Here is a 24,669-nt window from a genome sequence, read left to right as displayed (position 1 = left end):
AACTGAATTCTGCTGCAAACAGAAGGCAATGAAAACAAAATTGTTTTTCTGCTATGATCCGCAGTAAAATAACATGGACACAGGAAATAACATGGCAGAGTAAGTCATTATATCGTCAAATGAACCATTCATAAAACACGCCCCACTGGTATCAAGAATACACTGGCAGCATCGGATAATTTTTCTGTCTGGATCTCAGCCTGAGTGTGTCCTCAAATCACCTATTCCTTCACCAATATATCATCACCTTCTTCCCTTTCAGCTATACACACAAAGCATATTGACTACTTACCCTGTATATCTCCTCAAGCAACAGCTTAGCACAATTCTGGCCAAGTTCCTCAGGAAGCACAGCTGCTCCCTGGCCCTGAGGGTTTGAGGCTAACTCAGCACTGAGAATAGTGCCATTGATGGTTTCTGCAATAAGGCATATGCCGAAACCTGGAGATCTGAAAGGAAAACACATTTGATTTAACAAAAAAATTAAATAACAAGCCAAGAAGAAACATCAAGCTTGTCCTCAAGTCACGAACAGCTCCACTCATAGGACATTATGGGGAATCTGGACTTGCTGACAAAATTCCCATTCTAGACTTTTCATCCACCCTGGAAAAAACATTAACAGTATCTAAAAGCTACATCCCAAATAGTCACATCACTAGTCCCAAATACACTGTGCTCGATATTTCTCACTCAAACTCTTAAAAAAAAAGAAAAAAAGAAAGAAATTAGAAGAAAACCAACCAAATCCCAGCAATACCATTTTCTGTTAAAAAAAAATCACATTTACTGAATCTTTGAAATTTTCTAAAGTGTCTTGAGTTTCTTTTCTGTCACATTCAAGTACAAAATAAACTTTCTTTCATGCAAAAAAGATCCACCTTTTTGCATGGAAGCCTCAATATATAGCAAGATGAGTCACAGTACCAAGCATGCAAATAAAAAAATCTGATTTGCAATACTTGCATTTCATAGAATCATAGAATCACAGAATGGCTTGGGTTGGAAGGGACCTTAAAAGCTCATCCAGTTCCAACCAGCAGTGGCAACAGCGATGTGAAAGACAAGCCACTTTCTGGATGGTCGTACACAGCTGTCACACCACAAAATGAAGTGTACTGATCAAATGAACTGTGTGAGCTGGTTAATAGCAGTGACTATGTTGAAAAAATACTGTTTTGTACCAGAGAATTTGCTCTGTCAAATAGTATTACTGTGCTCTTTGTATCTATCGCAGTTTCCTTGGAAATAAATAGGAGGCATCACTTTTGGAGTGACCTATGTATTTTTCTCAGAGCTTAGGATCCTAAAAAATGCTTTTATCAGTGTTAAGAAATAATTTTGCTAAAAGAAAGTAACAGATGGTTGAATACAGCTTGCTGAGAAATCAAAAAGTTATAACTAGAAAAAAAAATCACAAGATCCTTGTATTTTTATGTTCCAGAAGATTACCAACAGCTAGCCATTCAAAATGAGGTTAACTTTTCTCTACATACATCATTTCCCACAGTTACGGGCTCATACTGCCTCTAGTACCCAAACTTTTTAATTAAAAAAGCTTCAGTGACCCAAAACAGTAAGGAACATCACCAATATCAACAAACCACAAGAACAAAGCCTAAACAGCAGTACAGACTAACTGTTCCAGTGTCAAGAAAGAACAGTTCTGCCAGAGGCATTTCAGTAGGGAGGGAATGAACAGATACTGGTGGTTCCCACCCATGTTTAACTGCCAGTACTTGCTCAGCAACACAGAAGCTATGCTAAAGATGTTTTTCTCTTCTTTCTTTCCTCTGAGAGATCTAGACAGCAAGAAAAGATCAGTGTCAAAGATGTTGCTTCTTAGGGGCTACAACCTGGACAATAATAATAACTATATCCAGCAGCAGATTCTATTAGTGCTCAGTAGCATGTGACAAACTGCCAAAACAAAATCATGTACTGTCTTATGCATGTGCAAACAGTGTTAGGAAACCTCTACAAAGATGAACATTCTGCTGTAAATTCAAAAAATTTAGAAAGCTTTTGTTTGGAGAGACATTACAGGTGGCAGAAAATGCTCAAATCTACTCCTTGAAGCTTTCGGCACTGTGTGAGGGACAGAGTGCAACACTCTACATTCTGAAATCAGAGCTCTGTCTAGGCTGGGCACAGATGTGCTGAAATAGTTCTTGCTGTTTTTACTCTTCAGTGAGCAGAGACAGCAGTGGGAATGAGATGCATTGCTTTCCTTCCTTGTCCTGTCTACACATACAGAAGAACCAGGAACCTAGTAACACAAAAAGCTTTGCCAAAATGGGACTGTGCTGGCACCATACTTACGCTGAATATGGAAGCACAGCAGCAGTAGAGATTGACATGCACCACCAATGTGGAAAGGGGAACTCATCTTTTCTTCCCATGCTATTACATATTCTTCTACATGGGCTAATCATGCAAGCAGAAAATATAATCGTGCTGCCTTAATTCATTTGAATTTTCCACATTATAGGCAGATATGAAAATTACAATCCCAAAAAAAACAAAACCACAAAGACACCAAAAACTCACACACCCCAGAAAAAAAAGGTTTCAGAATTTTCATTACTGTTAACTGACTGCAGCCACGAGACTTACTAACATGGACTATTAAATATGATAGAGAAATCAGGAAAGAGGAAAAAGACGTTAGAATTAGTTAACAATTTTCTCGAAGACAGTATTTCCAAGAACAGAAGCAGGGAAAAAAAAGCATGCATATATATATACAAGAAGACATATACAAATTAGTTATCCCGATCTCCAACCTCAAGAAGTGACAGATAGCGTTACTGACAGGTGTCAATAAGATCGTCTGAATCATACGCATCACTTCTGCGTTCTGCTGGCAAGCAAAACTCTAAGGAAATTTGAATCATTAGTTTGCCATTGAGAGAACACCATTTCAGTTGTTTATGTCATGGTAAAGCAGAGAATAACCTATACAGCTCGAATACTTTAGAAAACATTCAGGTTCCATTCTCAGTATTACCATTTCTATCAGATGGTATAGAGTCAAATTCAAACATTAGTCTACACATCATATCAATGCACCTCTGAACTTAATTGCATTCACTTCTGTGATTTTGTGAACAGGCTTAAAACTGAATAGAACTCAAGTTACCTTTTGTGGCAGTAATGATGTATTACATTGTTTGTTTAAGAAAACACATTTTTTCTATCCCTGTATTGAGTAAAACAAGTGTATCTAGTGATTCATTCCTTTTTTTCCTCCCCATATGTGGAATATTTATTTCATGTCAGGAATAGAAAATCATGGCCTACAGCTCAGTAAAATTACAGATCAGAATGTGCTACCAGGCAAAAAAAATATGAACCTACATTTCTTCTTCATTTAAATAACAGATACTCACTTTCCAGAGCTGATCCCTTTCATATGGTCTGTGTAGATATAAATATCTGGGAGGAATTTATTCAGGACACTCCTTGCAGATTCCACCATTCTGTTTGCCATCTGTGGAGACACTCTGACAGAATACCTGCATTTCTCAGCTAAGGAACTGTGATAATGAAAAATAATTAAGAGACTGACTGACTTGAAGTAGTCAAGAGGTTCCAATCCATTCTTTCAAAAAATGTAGTTTTGTCCTACACACAGAATCCTTAAAGAGTTGAAGGGACCTTTAAAGGTAATCTAGTTCAACTCCCCTGCAATGAACAAGGACATCCACAGCTAGATCAGGTTGCTCAGAGATAGGTCCAGCCTGGCCTCGAATGTCTCCAGGGAAGGGGCTTCCACCACATCTCTGGGCAGCCTATTCCAGTGCCTCACCACCCACACTGTGAAAGACTTTTTCCTTACATCTAACCTAAATATCCCGTCTTTTAGTTTGAAAAAATTTCCCTGCATCCTTTCACCACAGACCATGCTAAAGAGTCTGTCTTCTTCTTTCCTCTAGCTCCCCTTCAGATATTGAAAGGCCACTATCAGGTCACCTTGGAGCTTTCTCTTCTCCAGGCTGAACAGCCCCAGCTCCCTCGGCCTGTCCTTGCAGGAGAGGTGTTTCATCTCTTGAATAATTTTTGTGGCCCTCCACTGGATGCTCCAACACGTCCATGTCTCTCCTGTACAGAGGACTCCACATTTGGACACAGTACTCCAGGTTCCTGAAGTACTATCTGGACTCCAGCACTCCACGCTTCCTTTGGGGCAGCCCAGGATACGGTTGGCTTTCTGGATTGCGAGGGCACATTGCTGGCTCACGCCCAACTTGCCATCCACCAGTACCCCCAACTCCTTTTCGGCAGGTTTATGCTCAATCCTTTCATCCCCCAGCTTGAATTGGTAGTGCAGGTTGCCTTGACCAAGGTGCAACACCTTGCACTTGGCTTTATTGAACTTCATGAGGTTCTTCTGGGCCCACTGCTCAAGCCTCTTTAGGTTCCTCTGGATGGCATCCCATCTCTCAGGTGTTTCGGCTGCACCCCACAGCTTTCTGAGAGTGCACTCAACCCCACTGTTGATATCACTGAAGAAGATATTAAAGATTATCAGTCCCAGCACTGACCTATGTGGGACACCAATCATCCACCTTCACCATCTTCACCACCATTCTTCATCTGTTGAACAGTCCACCCATCAAATCCATATCTTTCCAATTTGGAGAGAAGGATGTTGCGGGGCACCATATGAAAGGCCCTACTGAAGTCCAGATAGATGACATCAGTGGCTCTTCCCTCATCCACTGATGCAGTTACAGCATCACAGAAAGCCACTAGGTTGGTCAAACAGGATAATCCATCCATGAAAGTTCATTTTCCCAGCACAGCCTGTACCTACAGAACATGTACTTAGTGCTTTCTACAGTGTTTTCACTGATATATCTTGAGATGAGTTACACATAATAAGTGCAGAACCACAGATTATCACTGCGATATAAAAACTGATCTTAAAGATGCCCTTCAATAATTTTATCTTGCTATTCTATCATCCTGCATAGTCTACTATTCACATCCTAGGAAAAGATGTTGACGGGCAAAGTTATTCTGAATTAACAGCAAGAAATCCTCTTTCCATCTCAAGTTGGGAGAAATTGGAGAGTTGAAAATCCAACACATGTTTTTACAAAAAAAAAAAAATTAGAAGGCTAAAACTTCACTGTCCTCTCCTTTTTTTGTAGTGCTTTGATACTTCTAACTTCACTGGCACTCTAGTCATTCAGCATCCAAAGGTAGCTGTTCCGGGGGAGAAATTATCATCTTTCTGCACATCCTTTGCGCCCTTTCACTCAGGTGCTACTTCGGTAGTATTCTCAACAGATATTCAAACATATGAGGCACATTTCTACTCAAAACTCCATCCCAACTAATACAGACTCATACCCTGCATTTACGCAGCCACCTGCTTCTTAATTAACACATGGCAACACAGAGAAACCATCACTCTCAAACTACCTACTCGCCGAGGGGAACTTTCTTTTCTACAAATTTCTACTGTCCGCTCTTGTGGAGTAGGCACACAAAAAGCTTTAAGAGCTTCAGAGTGAAACCAATAAACAATAATAAAGAGAACTGATCATTCTGAAGTTGGTGCACTCAACATTTTGGATGATTACAAAAAGTTACTGCAACACAAGATCCCCAGCTGTAAGTAAACAGATTTGTTCAGCAGCATCTTGTAGGGTCAAAAACGCACACAAGAAAGACCCAAGGACTTATGTTTCTAAAACATTTTGTTTTCTCCTGGCTTGAATGATCACTTAGTGATCAAGCTAAAATAGGATGACTTTTCACTTGGTGCCACATCCTGCCCCTAAGGAGAAGGAAGGGGTGGCCAGATTCATGAACACCGCTGGTCAGATGAAAATGATATGCAGAAGTCTACACATAATGATCTATTTTAACGAGAATCTATATACTACAATTATCCCCCAGATATTGGCAGTCTAACGCTTAGAATCTGTCTTAAATTACCCAGTTAAACTATATGACCTTAAAGAACAGAAATAAGCCTCACAATTACTGAACAACTTTATGAGAGATATGGCTTTTCAGAAAGTGAAATAGGTCTCGAAATTACTTAATAATTTTATGAGATAAAAAGAACAAAAAAGGAAAACAGGAAAAATGAGAGTTGGGAAAACAGATGGGAAAAAGATTGATCACTGGTCTATTTCAAAAGTCTGTTTTGAGGAGTTCCAGTGTTGGCCTACAGTACTGGAGAAGGGACAGGGGGCAGTGAGCGCACTTATCTGGAGGTCCAAGTCTCAAAACACCAAACAGCAGGAAGTGAGGAATCAACAACAACAACCCACTGGGGGTCCCTGTCAGGCTTCCTTTCATTCCTGCCAGGTTTACAGGTGCACTGGCTCAAGGTCATAAGCAAGCAAGTTTGCAATAATGCAGGAAGGGTAGGCCAGTTTGTCAGTGAAGCAGAACTATCCTGTAGAGAGGAAAGGATATCATACTTGCTGATTTCAGCATTTGACTGGCTGTCATGGCAACAGCCTTGCATTGCAAGTGCTTGAGACATACCAAGCACACCCTAAAAAGTCAGAAAGTGCTTTTTGTTGGTCCTTTACACTTGGCTTACTAAGCACACTTTTACCTCTGAGAAAAAATCCAGTTGTTCACATGCATCAATCAAATCCACTGAAAGTGGCACAGGATGGTACTGTGTTTTAAAGTCAAGCTAGAAAGATGTCACTAAAGCCACTGCTTCCCCTTTCACATAGAAACAGAGGACAGAACTACTTATTACAGAGGTGGATAGGACAAAATAAAATCACTTTCTTTATGGAAAACCATGAAAACATCCACCACAAGCACACTGAGCTGCATCCTTTCTTATTCTACAGCCCATGCACACAGTAAAGCTGCTCTCACTTGGCAGTGCTGCACTCATCCAAATATTCAGTTGGATCAGAGGTCAAAGTGTCCCATTCTTGCATTCAACTATGACAGCATGCTGTAAGATAAAAGGAGAAACATGTCTAGAGCAGGAAAGCAGCCCCAATTCTTACTTCCCTTTTGAGCGATCAAATCTAGACCACATTTGAGATTCTTATAATTACAAATCAAACTACAAGCTAGACAATGCCCAAGAGAGCTGAAGCTCATCAATTACAACATTTACTATATGCTGCCTGTCAGGGAGTTCTGTGTCTTCCTAGAATAGGAGTAGGTTCATGACATATGGCATAGAGGTAACAAGCCAAAAATAGAGAACAACAGAAAAAATAACTACATATTGTGCCCTTTTCTTTGAGAGGGAGTAAATCCCTCCCTACTTCCATCTCCAATGGCACTACTGCAGGCAAAGAGCTACCAAACTGCTTTTGGTAAGCCAAAAAAACCCCCGTTCACATATTTGCAGTGAGGTGAAAACTGAACTCTTTTATGCTCCCATCCAACACTCTGCTACACTCATTAACAACCAAGATTTCAATGTATAGTTGAATGCCAAGTATTCAATGTTTAGTAAAATTACATTTGTTACTACTGGATTAAGACAAGGTAACATTCCTTTTAGTGCTGCTACATATATGATGGAAATATTTTTTTCGTGCTATTGAAAAGATTTTAAACGTAAATTGAACAGCGCTTTTCATTTACTTGTTTACCGATAGTTTCTAAACAAGTGTTCTGAACACAGTGCTTTTGAGACATGCTGGTGGAATCTGTGTTCTCACTCTGTGAAAAGTGGCCCTGTGTTATCTGCATGTATACTCTGCATCACAGGTATGCTGCTGGGATTTCAAGTTAGGAGACTTACTTTTTTTCCTTTAAAAGCAAACTTATTTAAAAAAAAATGTAAGGGAAGGATACGCAGTTCCTCTGATGCGCTTGATTTTGCCTGGGTCAGTGAACTGAATAGGCTGCAAGACCTTTCTCACTGGGCAAGCAAATAATATCTCTCCACCTCCTTTCGGAGGCATTCCTCTCCGGTTGATCTAAAAAGAGTAATAAGAAGACAGGTTACAAGGAGCACAAAGAGTGTATATACAGTCAAACGTGATAGATTTAATTTCACATAAAATGTTGTCATTATCAGTATGTAAACACAGGTGAGAAAAAGACATCCTAAAGGCAGAAACAGATTTTTTTTTTTTTTTCCACCAAACCTATAAGCAATAAAAGGTTTCTTTTACTTTGTTTTTTTTTTTCCCCGTTTCTCTCATTTCAAGTATAGTAGGCATGGATTCCCAATGGAGGAAAAAAAATATCACCACCAAAAACAAAGACAATCAGGAAAAAAAATCTACAATATTTACCAGGAAAGCAACACTAGTTTACTACTGTCAAAATTGTATCCCACTGCTGAATATAGCGTTATCTCTTTGATACTTAACATACTTATGTGGGAATCAAAACGAACAGATTCCCACCTTTTTTGTAGGCCCAGAAGCAGGGCAGGCCAGGGGGCAGTCCAAACCCTGTGCACTGGGAACATCCACAGGGACAGAGACTAGATGGGCAAGACGGTGGGGAACTGGAGACCAGGACTGCTGTAGCACCACCAAGGCAGAGCCTGATGATGTCAGTGATGCTGCAATGAGTCCTGAGACACTGGCAGGGTGAGGGTAGAAACTGTGCCATCACAGAGGAGCAAGCAAAGATTAAAGGTAGATTCTAGGCCTTCATACATTTTGAATGAGTCTTTCATAGTTAGGAACACTACAGTTTCCTCTCTTGAGCCTATTCTACATACAAATTAATTAGGTCTCCGAAAAGTATAATCTTTAGAGAAAAGTTTCTTTACTATACACTATATATTCCAAACAGGAAGTGAACCTTAATCAAATACAGATCCAGGTCCTCTGGTGGTAAAGGAGACAAAAGATTGAATTATTACTTTCTTAAGGCTTTCTAGCCTTAAGCACAGGGTAGGAAGAACAGGAGGAAAGAAGAAGAAATTACATTAAGTGAAGAGGAACAAGAAAGCAGAAAGGTTTCTTAATTTGCAAAGATCTCAAAGACTCAGAAAGGTCACTTGCATTTGTTATCCTCTCTGCACATAGCCTTTGCATCTCTATTCTACTATAGACTTTCAACCACGGTATGGGTACTATGTTGTTTGACACATGCCATGAAATAATCAAATACTATTATATAATAATATATATTGTTTAGATAGGATCAGATATCTGCTAGAGACAGAAAGAGAAGCAAGCATATAGTCCTGTGAAGCAGTTGAAAGCATTGTTCCAATGTGTGTTTAGAAAGAAAGCAACATAGTCTTACCTTGATTTCCAGACTTTCACCATCAATTCCAAATTTTTTCAGTAGTGGTAGAGCTGTTGCCTTAAGGACATCAACCTACAGAACAGTTTAAAAAGGAGACCCTTTACTGAAAGTTACATAAGTCAATAATTTAAAAGTCATATGAGATACCTAACAAGGACGAAGCTTTTCTGTACTAGGCACTCTACGGGCAGATGTAGGAAGGCAAAGAGCTTCATCTACTCTTAAATTAGCACAAGATCTCATTACTCACAAAATTTACTACAGCAAACTACGGAGATGGAATTTCTTATTCTGGATTTCTTCCTCAGTCTGACTTCTATTACGGCTCAACTAAAACTGCTCACTTGTTTTTCTGATTGCATTTACAAAAAAAATAAAATTATGTCATTATGAAAAAATTCCAACAGCTAAAATGTATGATGATTCCAAGAGCACATTTTAGAGCAGCCCCTTGAACTGGCAAGGAGGGACCTTACTCGTTTGTCAAGAGCTTCTCATCTGTTTCTGGGCAGCAGAAGCTTCTAGGTAAATGGAAGAGTCTGAAGTGGATGAAAAATCATTGGAGCCAGTTACTTACTAGACCTAGGTCTCAGCTTGATTTTCCTTGCCACTGATCCTCCTGTTTTACTAAACTAAGACCACAATGACTATCTGATGTCTTTCTTCCACTGAAACTTCAGCAGCATTCCGAATGTGACAAAACTGATTTAAGCAGAGCAACAGGAAATTACACAAGGCAAGCAGCTTGGGAGAGAAGGGACCAGCACATCATGACCTAAGAGGAATTAGAATTCAGGTGGAGGAAGAAACAGGTGCACAGCAGACAGCACTGTGAACATGCAGAAATAAAGCACTCTTCTTTACATGGTTTCAGCCAGAATCTATGACCCTTGAGTTTCATGTCTATGCTTTGCAGAGTGCAAGCCACAGTGAAAGCACTGAAAACAACCTGCTAGAGCCACCTGAGTTGCTACAATTCTCATTCTTCAAATTCTGCTGGCCACCATACCTGAAAGAGATTTTGGGTTGCTTTCAAAGGTATCAAGTAGTATAAATATTTTAAGGTCTTCATCAAAATCTGTAAATCACAGATTTATGTACTTAAGAAGCATGTGGTAAAACCCCTTACTACCTTACTTCTGCCCCTCAGTAGTATTCACTAATTCCACTGATTTGACTTTTGAAGCAAAATCCTTTACTAACATGCATATGGATACACATGGACACACATGAATACCACTGGCACAGGTGATAAAATTTAAACACACTGATCTGGTTGGAGTAAGGTTACAAAACATTTCTCCCTTTTTCTTCTGAAAATGAATATACCATTGAAAAAAGATAAGCTTCACTGCATAGGGTGGAAACTCCCTTCCTCTCCTCCATATCCACTTCTGCTATTCTTTGGATTAAAGCCTATCTGGAAAAAGACTGTTAAGGCAATACTGGAAGCTGGTTTCATCTTGAGTCTGGTTTGATTGTTTCCAAAAGTTTCTAGACTTGTTACAGTGTCCGGTCCCCAGAGAAGTTCCAGACGTGATACTTGACAGGTACAGACGGACAATAACAGACCGTCTCTGTTCCAAACTTACAGTCTGAGCAAAGAAGGTAATTGGCAGTCTGTGAGCAGTGGAAAAGGCTATTCTGATTAAGAGAAGGGCGAGTTCATGCAGGAGAGGTAAGTACTTCATTGGAAGTGAAGACAGTAGCAGAACTGACTCAAACCTCTATTTTCCAGGATCTTGCTCATCACTCATGTATAAAACTATCTTTCAGTTCCCCTTGGAAGTTAGTCCAACTCTCGAGCAAACAAGACAATACCAAGTTGTACTGCAGCAAAAGCACCATATGACTGAGGGTATACCACACCACAAATGACAACAAGTTGCTATGTCCAAATTGCTTGTTCACTAGTTGGTGAACCTTCTCCTTTAAAGAAGTTGGCAGTAATTAAAAGAAAAAATCTTAAAAAACTCCTAGTGACATGCAGAATCCCTTAGTTAGCAAAAAGGTGCAAGAAACAAACAAACAAACAAACCGTCAGCAGCTAGAAACCAAACAAAGACGTATTGGTATGTGCTTGTTCCCTTCCTAGGTAGTATTAGCTCTGCACAGAACAGCATTTACTCCTGCATACATACATTACGTTTGGTGACCGAACCTACATTGCATGCATGTGCACCAGAGTTCATCAAATTAAAGAAAAAGAAAAAAGAGAGGAGTTAGTAGGAAAAACTTCTGCTTTCTTGCAGTTAGAGACAACTGCTGGATTCTGATTAACACTGAAGCCAATTTCCAAGCCCAAACTTTACACGCTAGTCTCATGCCATCGGGAAAGTCATTTCAGGGGAAAGTCCCATGGCATAGTATTTGCAAAGGCAAACATTAAGAACAGTTACAGTAAAACCAACTGTAGCACTGTCTGTCAAAATAACAACATTAGATAAAGAAAAGGAAATACAGGAGTGATAAGTTGCATGCTACTTCCATTCCCTTCAAAAAGGGGCTTTACAAAGACATCTCCCCACCCTCCCTCTACTGTCTATAGAGAGAAACTCAAAACTGCATCAGCTACGCATGCCAGTCCCACGCAGTTGGTCACACAAGCTATTCAGGGACAAGTCCCACCTGTAGTCACAGAAGAAAACATAATCCAAACACAGCTTGACAGTAAATGGCTCAGGTTAGTATTCTGAAGCCATGTGGAGATCTCTTCCTGACAAGTGCAAACAAAGTATTATCCCTCTCACTCATTTTGGACATATCGCACTAACGTCACCACTGCCCAACTTGCACAAGCGCACATTACCCTGTATTCCAAAAGCCACAGTATCCCTCCGATTACTGTTTGCACAGTTATCACTAAAGACACGTTTTCAAAGAGCTTTTCATTGCATGAAAAGCAATGAAAATGGGTGGGCTATTAGCATATGTAAACAAACAAATCTATACTCTGTTGATACCCCAAGAACTAGCCTGACCTATGACTCAACTCAGCTGAAGGCTTTCTTTCCACAAGCCATTCTTCAGAAATACCCTTCCTCTTGCCTCAACCACTTCCACTCCCTACAGCAGGAGATTTACCATGTTCCTTATGTCCTCCTGACCAAAGGAAGTCTTGTAAAAAGTGACTTCAAACCTACAGCATAGCTATTGTATGCAACAAATATTTTTGAAAGTAACTTCATAGCTATAGAAGTAGTGAGCTCAGGGCAGCAGATTTCAGAATGCCCCCTGGGTCAGCTTACCTGCTCACTGCTACCATAAGGGAGAGATCCCACCTCTCTGGCTGCCCACTTCACTTATGGAGCCTCCCTGAGAAAATGCAGGGGCTATCTGCTATTTTGCCAGTTTGTTAGGGAACTGGCTTAGGGAAGGCTCTGAAAAGTGTCTGCAGTATTGGAATAAACAAGATTGCATGGCTGAAAGCAGGAGGTGGGGATGGGAGACTGGCAGAACCACCTTCTTTTTTTTGAGCTCAAAAGGGATAGCACATGAGCAATCATGTTTGAGTGTCAAGATATGTATGGAAGTTGTCACACGCACATATGTGAATTTGTACATTCACCTGCAGATGACAAATGTGGAATGCACTCACACAAGGATACTTCTTACAGAGTTCACCTAACTCCAAAATAAAGATATATGTTAACAAGATACGATATCCCTCTTATAAACTAAGCTAAACTTAAAAATCCAACGAGGTAGACAATGTAACTTCCAACACAGGTGAGCAGGTGCCTTGCCTTTTGAACCTACAAACTTCAATTGGAGAGGCATTTACATGAAGAATAAGAGAAAATGCATTGCTCATTTTAAATTAACCACGAGGTATTAATGCTGTTTTTTCCTTCTTTCTTCCCCTTGGACAGGTAGAAAGAGTGTAGATGGATAGATAAATCTGAGCATCTCTTTTTAGGCATGCATAAATACATTTTCACCCAGTTGCTAAGCACCTTCTACCTACTGAACAATAAAAAGCCCAAATCAATTTAAAATCAATTTACTTAAGCACCAAAGTCATTTAAGGTGCCACTTAAAATTGTGCGTTCAGTTTCAGCAACCTGCAGACATGTGTGATGTATAAAATATCCTGTAAAAACACTTTATCTTGGCATTGGTTTACCCAGTAAACAGCTCAGCACCACAAAGCTATTTACTCATTTTCCCCCAGTGGGATGAGGAAGAGAATCAGGAAAAAAGGTAAATCTCATGAGTTGAAGCACAGAATCATAGAATCATTCAAGTTGGGACCCTTAACAGCCATCTAGTCCAACTCCCTTCCAATGAACTGGGACATCCACAGCTAGATCAGGTTGCTCAGAGCCCCGTCCAGCCTGACCTTGAGTGTATCCAGGGATGGAGCAGCCACTGCCCCTCTGGGCAACATGTTTCAGTGCTTCACTACTCTGAGATAAAGAGTTTAATGGGACAGAAAAGGAAGGGAAAATAATAAAAGAATACATAAAATAAGTGATATATAACACAACTGCTCACCACCTGCCAACCAATGTCCAGCCAGTCCCTAAGCAATAGCAGCTGCCTCCCCCCTGCCCACCACCCTGCAAGCCAATTCCCCCATGTTTTATTTATCATCATATGGTATAGAATACCCCTTTGGTCACTTTGTGCCAGCTGTCCTGGCTGCCTTCCTTCCCAGCTTCTTGTGCATTGCCTGCCTCCTCACTGGCTGAACAGCACAAGAAGTAGAAGAGTCCTTGGCTCTGTGTAGAGCAGTGCTCCACAATGGCTAACACACTGATGAGTTATCATTGTTATTTTTCTCCTACATCCAAAATATAGCACCATACCAGCCACCACAAAGAAAATTATCTCAGCTGAAACCAGGACAAACATGCACCCCGTTTGATATTTATTCAGACAATTTAAACAGACATAAGCCAGATTTGAACCAGTTTTAGGAACCATTATCAAGTTATCACCATTTAGCAATTTAACAACTACAGTTGTGCTTTGCAGCATGATGAACATAAGATACAATATATTAGCACACAACTCTACATTTTACACTTGCTGCAGGTTGAAGATCAAACACATCGTGAAGTAATGTTATTTAGCTGCTATACCCCAACAACATTCTGTGCCTGAGCTTAGGCAGGTGTAAGCGCTTTTCAAGTGCAAACTAACTGGCTCTTATTCTGACACTCCTTTCAAGTACAATTGTTTAATCGCTATTGGCCAATGTGCCTGGTGCATAAGAAGTGTTAATTCCCAGAATCAGAACTCTGCTACTTAGATGAGCATTCAAACTTAATTGAAAGCAACATTCAGATTGGACTGCTCTTCCTCTCTGCCTTCTTCAGGAAAAGAAATCTCTCCACTGTGGTGAAAAAGATGCAGTCAACCAAAAGGCCTCACTAATCTGGTGGTCTTCTAAATCGAGTAATGGCATTGGCAGACAAAGGGCAACAGATGTTGTCTACCTGGGCTCGTACAGGGCCTCTGACATGGTCATGCACCACAGCTTTGTATCTGAATTGGAGAGAGGTGGATCTGAAGGCTGGACGATTAACTGGATAATGCATTGATTGGATGGTCATAAACACAGGGTTGTGGTCATCAGATCTATGTTCAGGTGGAGGCTGGTCACAAGTGGAATCCCCAAGGAGTCGGTCTTGAGATAGGTGTTCTTCAACATCTTTGTCTTCATCAAGAGGGGAGTGGCCAGCAGGAAGAGGGAGGTGATTCTGCTCCTCTGTGCTGTACTGGTGATGCCCCACTTGGACCACTATGTGCAAGCCTGGGGCTCCCAGCATAGGGGGGATGTGGAGCTGCTGGAGAGGGTTCAGAGGAGTTCCATGAAGATGATCAAAGGGCTGGAGCACCTCTACTATGAAGAAAGGTTGAGGAAGTTGGGCTTGCTCAGCTTGGAGGAGAGAAGGCTGCAGGGAGACTTCACTGAAGCCTTCCAGTACTTGAAGGGAGCTTATAAGAAAGAAGGAGACAGACTTCTTACATGGTTTGATCGTGACAGGACAAGCGGGAACAACTTTAAACTAAAAGAGAGGAAATCCCTAGCAGTGTTAAAGACTGGACTCGATGGGGCTGTAGGCAGCCTGATCTAGTGGGTAGCAACCCTGCCCACAGCAGGAGGATTAGAATCAGATGATCCTTAAGATCCCTTCTAACTTAAGCCATTTTATGATTCTAAAAGGATCAAAGATTCCTCCTTTGTCACAGCCAATCTTTATAGACAATTTCCTCTTTTTACAGTAAATAAGTGTGTAATGGGGTAGAAACAGTCCTAACTTCTAAGAAAATGGGAGAAGTGAATTAGTGCAAGGGCCTCACATCACATGTAGAGAGTTTCCAGATGAGAAAACAGAAGCAGTACAGAACAGAAAGTCAAAAGGTGGAATACTGAATGTAATTTGAAGAGCAAAAGGGAACAGTTCTGTAGATGCTTGTTTTATCTAGATAGCTTGCTGGCAGATGAAGTAATACTGCATACTCCAGTGTGAAACATTACAAAAAACACAGTATACTTCATAGACTTCTTCCTAATCTTTATTTAGAAAGAAAGAGTCCTCCTCCAGTACTTATGTTTTATTACTTACCGAAGGATCTACTTGATCATTTGTTACTCCCCTCAGGACAATCTTCAGTGGATGTTTCATGAATGGTGCCAAACAGAGTAGACTTTCCAAGTAGTAGCCAATACTGCGGCTAGGGCTGCAGTCATGTTCCAGTGAGCCCCCATACAGAAGACCAGGCTGATAATACAAGGTAGTACCTGGGAAAGAAGCCAGTGAGGAAAAAAAAAATCAGAGCAATGTCAGCATGTTAGCCATTACTGCAGCATAAAGACACTTTGCAACCAGGGACAGCAGATTTTAAGGAAGATGGGCAGCACTACCACGATGCTACTTCTATGTCCACAGTTAATAAATGGGTCAAGGTAGATGACTGTCTGTTTGTCTTGCACATCATTTCTCCTCTTTTCCCTTCCTCCTCCAAAATTAACAAACTCTAAGCTATCCCCAAAATGCTGAAACAAGCAACTACCATCTTCTACAGAAGATAAGTTTTCAACAGACCATAATTTCATTCTTTCTCAGTATATCCAGTGGCATATCATCCACTTTACCGACTAACCAGTCTTTAGAATCTACCTGTAACAGAGAGAGACAGCTGAGATTCCTACACAGGATGCTTCTTGCCCAAAGTAACTCCTCTTAAGAACATGACTAGGCAAGTACAAACCTTGCCTGGTTCAGTGACTTTCCCCTGCTAGGAGATCCTACATACTAAACAAAAAGTTACTCTTCAGTCTTGAGCAATACACCTCCCTTAGTGCACTGCACTATGGAGGTGCATGATCTTTCATGTAATCCTTTACTAAAAAGCTTTGGTGCTTAGTAATTTCTAATCTTTGGAGTCAATTCTATTTAAATGCCTGTCAAGCTGTATTTTTTACTTCACTGCAGCAAGTGATAGAGCCTGGAAGACCGCAACAGAAGAAGAGAAAACCAATCTCACCTGTTTGGTTTATCTCAATCCTAGAGCCATTAGTCACTTTGTCAATGAGGCGAATAAAACATGCTTCAAAGTCTGAGGAGCAGAACAAAGGAATAATCTTACAGTTACTTAAATTTACACCTGAAAACTGCAAGAAACTTCAGCATACTAGACTTTTTCCCTTTCATTACTCTCCCTTAAAGATAATAAGACTACTCTCACTCTTCAACAAATAGGTTAACTTCACCACATGAGAAAAGGCAGTTCAGAGTCAAAAACAGAGATACTGATTTGAGTCTCCATGTTTACAGGAGCCTCAAGTCAACTCAATGTGCACAGAGGTGACTGCTGGACTACCCCCACAGTTCTCCTTGGCATAAAGCAAGGGGAGAGCAAATGACGGAAATTGGTGCATCTGGTCACCCAAGCCCAGGATAAAGCCACTAACAATTTACATTTTGCTCACTGTTATGTTTGCATGTATGCACAAATCCTAGCCAACAGAACCCCATGTAAAACCTCATACACAACAACCTAATGACAGCTTCCCACTATTCTCCCTAACACTGCAGTTTAGATCTGCCAGCCAGATGAGAAGTGCTACTGAAGCACAGCTGTTCCGCAAGCATGGGCACCATGAGCTACCTGGAGATGATCCAGTTCTTCATTTTCAAAACTATCAATGGCACTGCTAAGACTACAAAAACATAAGTCTTCCCATCACCTCTCATTTTGCTTTCAGTGTATATTACAGCACTTTGTGTGGTGCTAATCAGCTTTTCCTGTTCGTGTGGTTTCCTGCTAATTGATATGGGAAAGAACAAGCGTATTTTAAATAAGTGCTTGTATTGAAGTATTCCAGGATCCCAGGCTAGTGCAGGCTTAACACGAAGGAAAACTTGAATTTATGCAGAGTCCAGAAAGCAGTCAGTTTCAAGGACTAAGTGGCAGAACTTTCTGAGCCAATAGTGCTCTGCTGCTTCCTAAGCAGTGATGTGTTTTCTTTCTGTACAAGCTGATCGGATACAATAAACAAAGGAAAGACCAGAAATTGCAGTGTGTCAATATTTACACAGCACTGCTGGGGCCCCAGTCACACAGTGCTGGTTTTGCTCTGTTACCACTGCTAAAGGGAAAGTTTACACGGCAGCGATGCGACCTTTTCCGGAGCATGAGCGCATCCTCGTGAGCACATTCGGCTCTCGGAGCGCAGAAGGCTCCGGTCACAACAAGCTGAGCGAACTGCACGTTGGATTACCAACACCCAAACGCTGACACACCTACCAAAGAGGAACGCCCACAACCGAACACAAACCCAAACGCAATCCAGATCGAAGCCGTTCCGTGCCCCGCAGCGCCCCCGCGCTCCGCCTCCCCCTTTAGCCAATACCTGCTCTGGGGACAACGGCTCCGCACGGGAGCAGAGGGCGGCCCGCCTCGGGGTTCCCCACATAGCTGAGGGCTACGGGGGAGAGGGACCCCTCCCCAGGCTCCCAGGTGGCCCCGCTCGAGAACGGAGCGGGCACATCCCGCGGCCGACACCCGGCCCTCGCCGCCCGGATCCTGCCTCAGCGGCAGGCCGAGCCTTCGGGGCTCCGCCGGCGCCTCGCTTACCGCGGAGACCTGGATCCTCCTCCTTGGCACGGATCTTGCGGATTTTCAGCGGCCGCCCGCTGAGCGTGGACAGCACCAGCCGCTGCCGCAGGAAGTTGCACCCCGCGTAGCTGAGGCACTGCGCCCCGCCGCCGCCCGCCATACCTCCGCACTGCCCCGCGGCGCCCGGCGCGCCCACGTGGTTGGGAACAGGAAGCGCTGAGACAGCGAGGGGGCAAAGGGCAGGGGGCGGGGCGGGGCGCCTGGACGGCGGCGGGCGGGCTGGAAGGAAGGAGGGGTCAAGTCAAGAGGACCCTGGGTTCACCCCGCCCCGCCGCTGGGGGTGCGTGGTCGCGCGGTGCTGCCGTGGGGGATGAGGTGTGGCTCCGCCTGCGGGGCCGTGCCCGGAGACGCGTTTGGAGGGCCGGTAATCATTGATCCTTTCTGCTCTCCGTGCGTTTTTTTTTACTGCAGGCTGGTGTTTGTCTGCCTCTGGTTTGGCGGGGCCTTTGACCCGTGCTGTTACGTAGCTCTTTGTTTCTGCAGTCTTAGTTGCTGTGGGGTGTCTGAATCTCCGTTCGCTGACAGATGAAGAATTAAATCCTGGAGTGGAGCATGGTTTGGGGGCCGGGGTGCGCTTCTCAGATAAGAGTAAATTAGTTTCTGGCAACGTGTTCTTTCAAACTTTTTCTTTAAGAGTATTTTATTGCTGACTGTTGTAAGGAAAATTAATGAAACAACCACTTGTGATTCCTGATCTTTTCATAACTACGGTGGCTGAGACCAGCTGTTTTCAAACAGGAGTCTGAGCAAATTTTTCAGCCTGTGTTTGAGAGTAGTGTGGATTACAAGGTAGCAGGTTAACTGCTGGGATACGTTTATGCGTACAAAGAAAGAAGTTTCTTGTGCTACACAGAAAACAAACCCACAAGAGTGATCTCATATTCTGAGCTGGAAGGGGCCCACAGGAGAGTGGTGTTTGCCACAGATATGTTCTGCTTTGTGCCTCCTCGTGTGCAGAAACTCATGTTAGCTCTCATTCCCAGTTAATGTGGTTTGTGCTTTGCTGTGGACAAAGTCAGACTGTTATCAGGGAGCAGCTGAGTTGGGCTTCCAGGAGCTGTGGGTGGGTGCTGCCCTCACTGGCCAGAGCACAGAACAGGTGCTGGGTCCATTGGTACTGCCAGTGTGATCGGTCAGATCCAGGATCCATCTAGCAGATCCAGTTTTGAAGAGCAGCGAATGGGGATGAAGATAAAGCTGTACTCTAGGTCTGAGGGGCCCATCCAAGAGATGGGACAGGACTGGTATCCCATCAGGAAGGGCATCTGGAGGTATTTAAACCTACAGTGTAGCTGAGGCAAGGAACAGAAGCCCTCAGGACATGAGCTTAACCAGAGTTGAATGTGTGGGAGGCTGCTGGTGGAGACACTGAGGACCATTAGTGCCTGTTGATGCACATATGACCCCAGCAATGATCTTCAGTACCTGCAGCGAGAAACGTGGGCTGTAGGAAGCAATGCTGTTTCTGATTTTCTTCTGTGTTCTCAGTGTAGACCTTCCCCTATAGAAAAATACTGACTGTACTCAGTAGATGCGTTCTAATTTTGTCTGTGCCTTAAACACCCTCTAGGAGTATGCAGCAGCTCAAAAGATATATTTAGAAAGATGGCAAAAGTGGATGTTAAACTTAGTATTACTAGCTGGATATTTGGATGAAATAAAGATGAAGTAGTCCCTCATCTAAACTGAAGCAGCTTTGTGGGTGCAGAGTCCCTGTGATCCAGAACAAAACAGGAGTTGGTCTTTCTCTAGATGTCCTTCTAGTGATGGACCACCTGCCATGAGTATATATTGCTACAAACAGAAAAGATCTGAACGTTTTTCATACAAACCAATAACACTTGAATTCCTTCTGAGTAAGTTGCTTTCCAGAAACTAAAACATTTATTTATATATTTATTGCCATGATAGGGATGCTTTGCAAGAGCCACGACATCCTCTTGTTAGCTGCTTGGTAGCTCAGCTTTTTTTATCAGTGTGAATGAGGGTCAGCTGTTGTTTAGATAAACTGACCTGCAAGATACTTATAGTGGTCGATCACAATTTGACTACTTACAGTCCTTAGAAAGAAATTTGATTTTAGTGATAGCTATTCAGTTTTGGCTGGGATAGAATAGCTTGTGTGGTGCTCTGTTTTGGATTTGTGACCAAAACAGTGTTGATAATGCAGCGATGCTGTGGATAGTACTGAGCAGTATTTGCACAAAGTCAAAGTATTCTCTGTTATTTATGCTCCCTTAAACAGTGTGGAGGCTGGGGGTGCACAAGAGGTTGGGAGGGGATGCACCCAGGATAGCTGACCCCAACTGACCAAAGGGGTATTTCATACCATGTAACATCGTGGTCAGCAATAAAAACCGGGGAGAAGAAGGAGAAAGGAGGGAGTTTCAGAGTTGTGGCTTTTGTCTTTTCAAGTAACTGTTAGATATGATGAAACCCTGCATTCGTGGAATATGGCTGAACATCTACCTACCGATGGGAAGTAGTTAATTAATTCCTTGTTTTGCTTTGTTTGCATGTGCAGCTTTTACTTTATCTATCAATTTGTCTTTATCTCAATCCACAATTTTTCTCACTTTCACCTTTCTGATTCTTTTTTTCAACTCACCAGGCAGAGGGAGTAAGCAAGTAAATGTGTGGTGTTTAGCTGCCTACTAGGGTTAACACAGAACAGTATGGAAATTGCATTGCAGTTATCTACCTGTGGAGTTTCACATTGTGAAATGGACAATTTTATATGGTTAGACTTGGGTTACTGCATCTTGAATCTTGCAGTAAGCTTGTATCCCAAATCATAGACTTGTTCCTGAATGAACACACTGTGACAATTTTAAAGAGAAGTCTTCTATATTTTAACATTCAGCTCTGTGCCTTATTCTACTTTTAAGCCTACTTTTTTTTTTTTTTAATAATTTGCATTTATTTTTCATACTTTCACAGAATGGGTGAGGTTGGAAGAGTCCTCTGGGTCTGTCCAGTCCAACCCCTGCTCAAGCAGGGACTACAGAGCAGGATGCCTAGGACCATGCCCAGGACCATGCCTAGGTGGCTTTTGAACATCTTCCTGAAGGAGAACTCAGTCACTTGTGCAGTAGAGAGGTGCTTCCTGATGTTCCAATGGAGCCTCCTGTGTTCCAGTTTTTGTCCACTGCCTCTTGTACTGAGGCTGGGCACCACTGAAAAGAGCCTGGCTACATCCTTTTTGCACCTTCCCTTCAGGTATTTATGTACATTAATGAGATCCCCACTGAGCCTTCTCCAGTCTGAACAGTCAAAGCTCTCTCGACCTTTCCTCATAGGAGGGATGTGTCAGTCTTCCTGTGCTGAAAATGCAGTCATTCTGACAGCCTTAAAATCTTTAGCTAAAGCAAATAGTTAAAAGCTGGAGTGCTAGTTAAAAACAAAATAAACGGAAACCTGAGATTTTTTGAAGAGGCTTGGAAAAAGTCAATTGCTTGTAGTGATAAAACTTCTCAGCTTTCTGTAGGCTCAAAATGGAACCACTTATTTTGATACCATTAGGAAACTGCAGTGGTTTAACGTCATTTTGAAATTCTTTTTTCAGTTCTCTTCAAATGTTGCTATCCAGGTCAAGAGATTTTAAAACCAGTTATTATTTATGAAGATGAAATCTGTTTCAAATTAATTTGTACTATCTAAATGGTAGCCTATTTTTTTTATAATAATCATGTTTCTCAGAATTCTTTTTTCCTTTGTGTGCCTTGAAGTGCAGGTGGTTTTACTATCTACAGTATATTTACCAATTCTTCACTCATTATTCTTCATTGCAGTGAAGAACTTGCAATGCCGTACAGAAACTGATTTTTTTTTTTTTGTGGTAGTTATCACCTTCCATAAATAAGTTATGGCTTCTTTGAAAGGATTTGTAACAGAAAGGAAAAGACTGTCATTATCTCATACAAACTCTGCTGTGGGAGGTTAATGGTGATAGGGTTGACGGTTCAGAAAACAAGCTCCTAACAAACACAGTACTTTAATCTTGGTGTAGATTTGAAAGACAAGAAAATAAGATAGTATATTTTACGTACAGGTCTGTTGCAGGTACTCTCCTTTAAGTTCAGTCCTTTATAGTTTGATTGGTGTGACATTTGAAGTTTAAATCAGCTGTTCAACTGTCTGCATAGTTGACTTTTGAAACAACTAGTAAATTATGCTAGTTGTAAAGCACGTTAAATGAATGTTTGAGAATTTGGGGAGAGATTAATGTAGGAAGTTTTGTCAAATGTTTAAAATTACTATAATGTAAGGGAGGAATACTGTTAACTGACAGTTTTAGAGAGTTTTACAAAAAAAAAAAAAAAGAATCCTAGTGCAAATTGCTTAAACTACAGTCATGTATAATGACCACTGCCTTCTGATCCTTAGAGGAACACCTTAGTAATCTGACCTAATGTACTATCAGAATGAACTCTTGGGAAGTGAAAAAGAGGGAAATCCTGGTCAGTAGGAAATTGAGAATGATTTACGAAGACACTTGTCTGTGCAAAGGAGAATGTACCAGTTTGTTTTCAACTAGGATATGCTTAAGATCAGTTATTTACCTGATATTTAAGTTTAAAATATAAGTCAAATTCACAAAAATGTAAGTTGATGATCCCAGAGCATCTCTGTAATTCCCATTCTGAAGTACTAAATTGTCTTGATTTTCCTCAAGTCTGTGATAAGCTTATGAAACATTCCTTCTAAAAACTACTTAACTATAGTTTTTAAGGATGTGGGGAAAATACCATTCTTACTAAATTCCCAATAGGAATTAGTACCTATATTAAGGGTAGGAATCTGAGGTATGGCTTTCATGAAGTTGGCAGTCACTAATTATTCCTTATATTCTGTGTTGTTACAAGTTGAAAACTTTCTCTGCCAAGAAAGTTTTCATTGCGGTCTGAGTTAGGGAGCCAGTACAACTTACGGTGAGAACTGGAGGTCCAGCCAGCTAGGGAAATAGCCCTAACTAGTAAAGAAACAGCTTCAGTTGTTCAGTCATCCTTCTGGGCTGCAGAGCAGGATTGCTAAACAAAAAGGAACACAGGCCTTTCAGCACTACTGACTTCATCAGCACGTTCTGCCTTTGAGTGGTGACTCCCTGCAGTCCCGGTATTTGACAGTGCAGGGCATGTGGAAATGATGGAAGAGAACAGTAAATTTGCACCTACGAACATGCCACTGTTCTATCTGCAAAGCTCAAATAAACACGAGATATTTAATGTCTAGTATCCAGAATGTTTGTCCTACTTGTCTGTATCACTACAGGTATGAATGCACATCATACACTTTTCAATGCAGAAAACCTTTTTAAGCTATTTGTATAGCTGTGATATCTATGTTTAAACAATAATACTAACTGCAACTCTAATAATATATTTAGGTAGGGATTGCAATGTACAAATTACTCCTCGTGTCTGGGATCCTTACTGAACCACTTTTTTTTCATGTGAGCTAATGGCTGTTATAGAGTAATATTGTTTGGCTAACGGAAATCTGCCTGCCACATACCCTTTCTTGTTTGATGTATCTGCAGCACAGTTCAGGGAGCTGTGGTGGCTGAAGGCTGCCTTGGTGAATTACCGTTCAGTTGGATCAGCTCCCTGACCAAGCTTCTCATGACCTGCTAGTTCAAGAAAGTAGACAGAGGTGGATTGATGGATTTAGGAAGAAGGGTGGGACTTAAGTGTTATAAACCTCTGTGGAACAACACTTGAGTCAAAAGAACTGAGAGCAAAGCAATTGGAGGGTTATTTTACATTTGGCTGCAAGAGCCTTCCCTGAAATTCAGGCAGTCTTTCACAATATGAAGCGTTGGATGGCATTGCTAGTTTAAGTTATGTCTGCCGTGGCTTCTCACCGTCCCCATCTTCCCAACATCCAGACAGACAAATGCTGTTGCTGAAGACAGCGATCCTATTCTTCATCCACCCTGCTGCTCTCATCCTTCCCTTTTGTTTGTTCTGATTCTTATTCATCCCCTCCCTTTTTAATTTTTTTGAGTTATATTTTTGCTTTCATAAGATGAACTCATCAGCAGGTGAGTATCCCATTTGGTCGAGTAGATAGTGACCACTCTCTCATGAGCTATTTGACTAAGGCAGCTGGTCTCAGTACGTACACCTGAGTTCTGTTTTTAACTCTACAGCAGAAATGTGGCAGCCTGAGTGCCTGGGCAGGTCAAATAAACTTTCTGATAGAGCTTGGGGAACAGCTATGGAAGGTATTCTCCTTAATTCCCATTGGTAGTCTTTGGAAGAGAGCCACTGGGAGAGAAATACATGGAATGTGTATTTCCTTTATTTG

At 41.6% G+C, this 24,669-nt stretch overlaps 2 protein-coding genes across 5 annotated transcripts in view; one reads left to right on the top strand and one right to left on the bottom strand.

Moving 5' to 3' along the window:
- RCL1 (RNA terminal phosphate cyclase like 1) overlaps positions 1-18,527 on the bottom strand; it is a 33,565-nt gene extending 15,038 nt beyond the window's left edge. The window contains exons 1-8 of one of the 4 annotated variants that reach the window (XM_021381613.1): positions 18,319-18,527; positions 16,726-16,797; positions 15,804-15,979; positions 9,223-9,297; positions 7,807-7,931; positions 3,393-3,518; positions 2,323-2,427; positions 293-449 (exon numbers count right to left, since the gene is read on the bottom strand). In XM_021381613.1, the coding sequence (XP_021237288.1) occupies positions 293-449; positions 2,323-2,427; positions 3,393-3,518; positions 7,807-7,931; positions 9,223-9,297; positions 15,804-15,979; positions 16,726-16,797; positions 18,319-18,460 (978 nt within the window). In that variant the 5' untranslated portion in view covers positions 18,461-18,527. Of the gene's footprint in view, positions 1-292; positions 450-2,322; positions 2,428-3,392; positions 3,519-7,806; positions 7,932-9,222; positions 9,298-14,669; positions 15,112-15,803; positions 15,980-16,725; positions 16,798-18,318 lie in introns of those variants that run through there. The other 3 variants (XM_021381615.1, XM_021381616.1, XM_021381614.1) reach the window with 3 other exon arrangements.
- AK3 (adenylate kinase 3) overlaps positions 18,589-24,669 on the top strand; it is a 27,041-nt gene continuing 20,960 nt past the window's right edge. The window contains exon 1 of the mRNA XM_021381620.1: positions 18,589-18,724. The gene's annotated coding sequence lies outside the window, so the exon portion shown is untranslated. The remainder of the gene's footprint in view (positions 18,725-24,669) is intronic.

The sequence above is a fragment of the Numida meleagris genome, chromosome Z (assembly GCF_002078875.1).
Source record: "Numida meleagris isolate 19003 breed g44 Domestic line chromosome Z, NumMel1.0, whole genome shotgun sequence".
NCBI lineage: Eukaryota > Metazoa > Chordata > Aves > Galliformes > Numididae > Numida > Numida meleagris.
The sequence above is the reverse complement of the archived record's forward strand: the minus strand, read 5'-3'. Positions and strand labels throughout refer to the sequence as shown.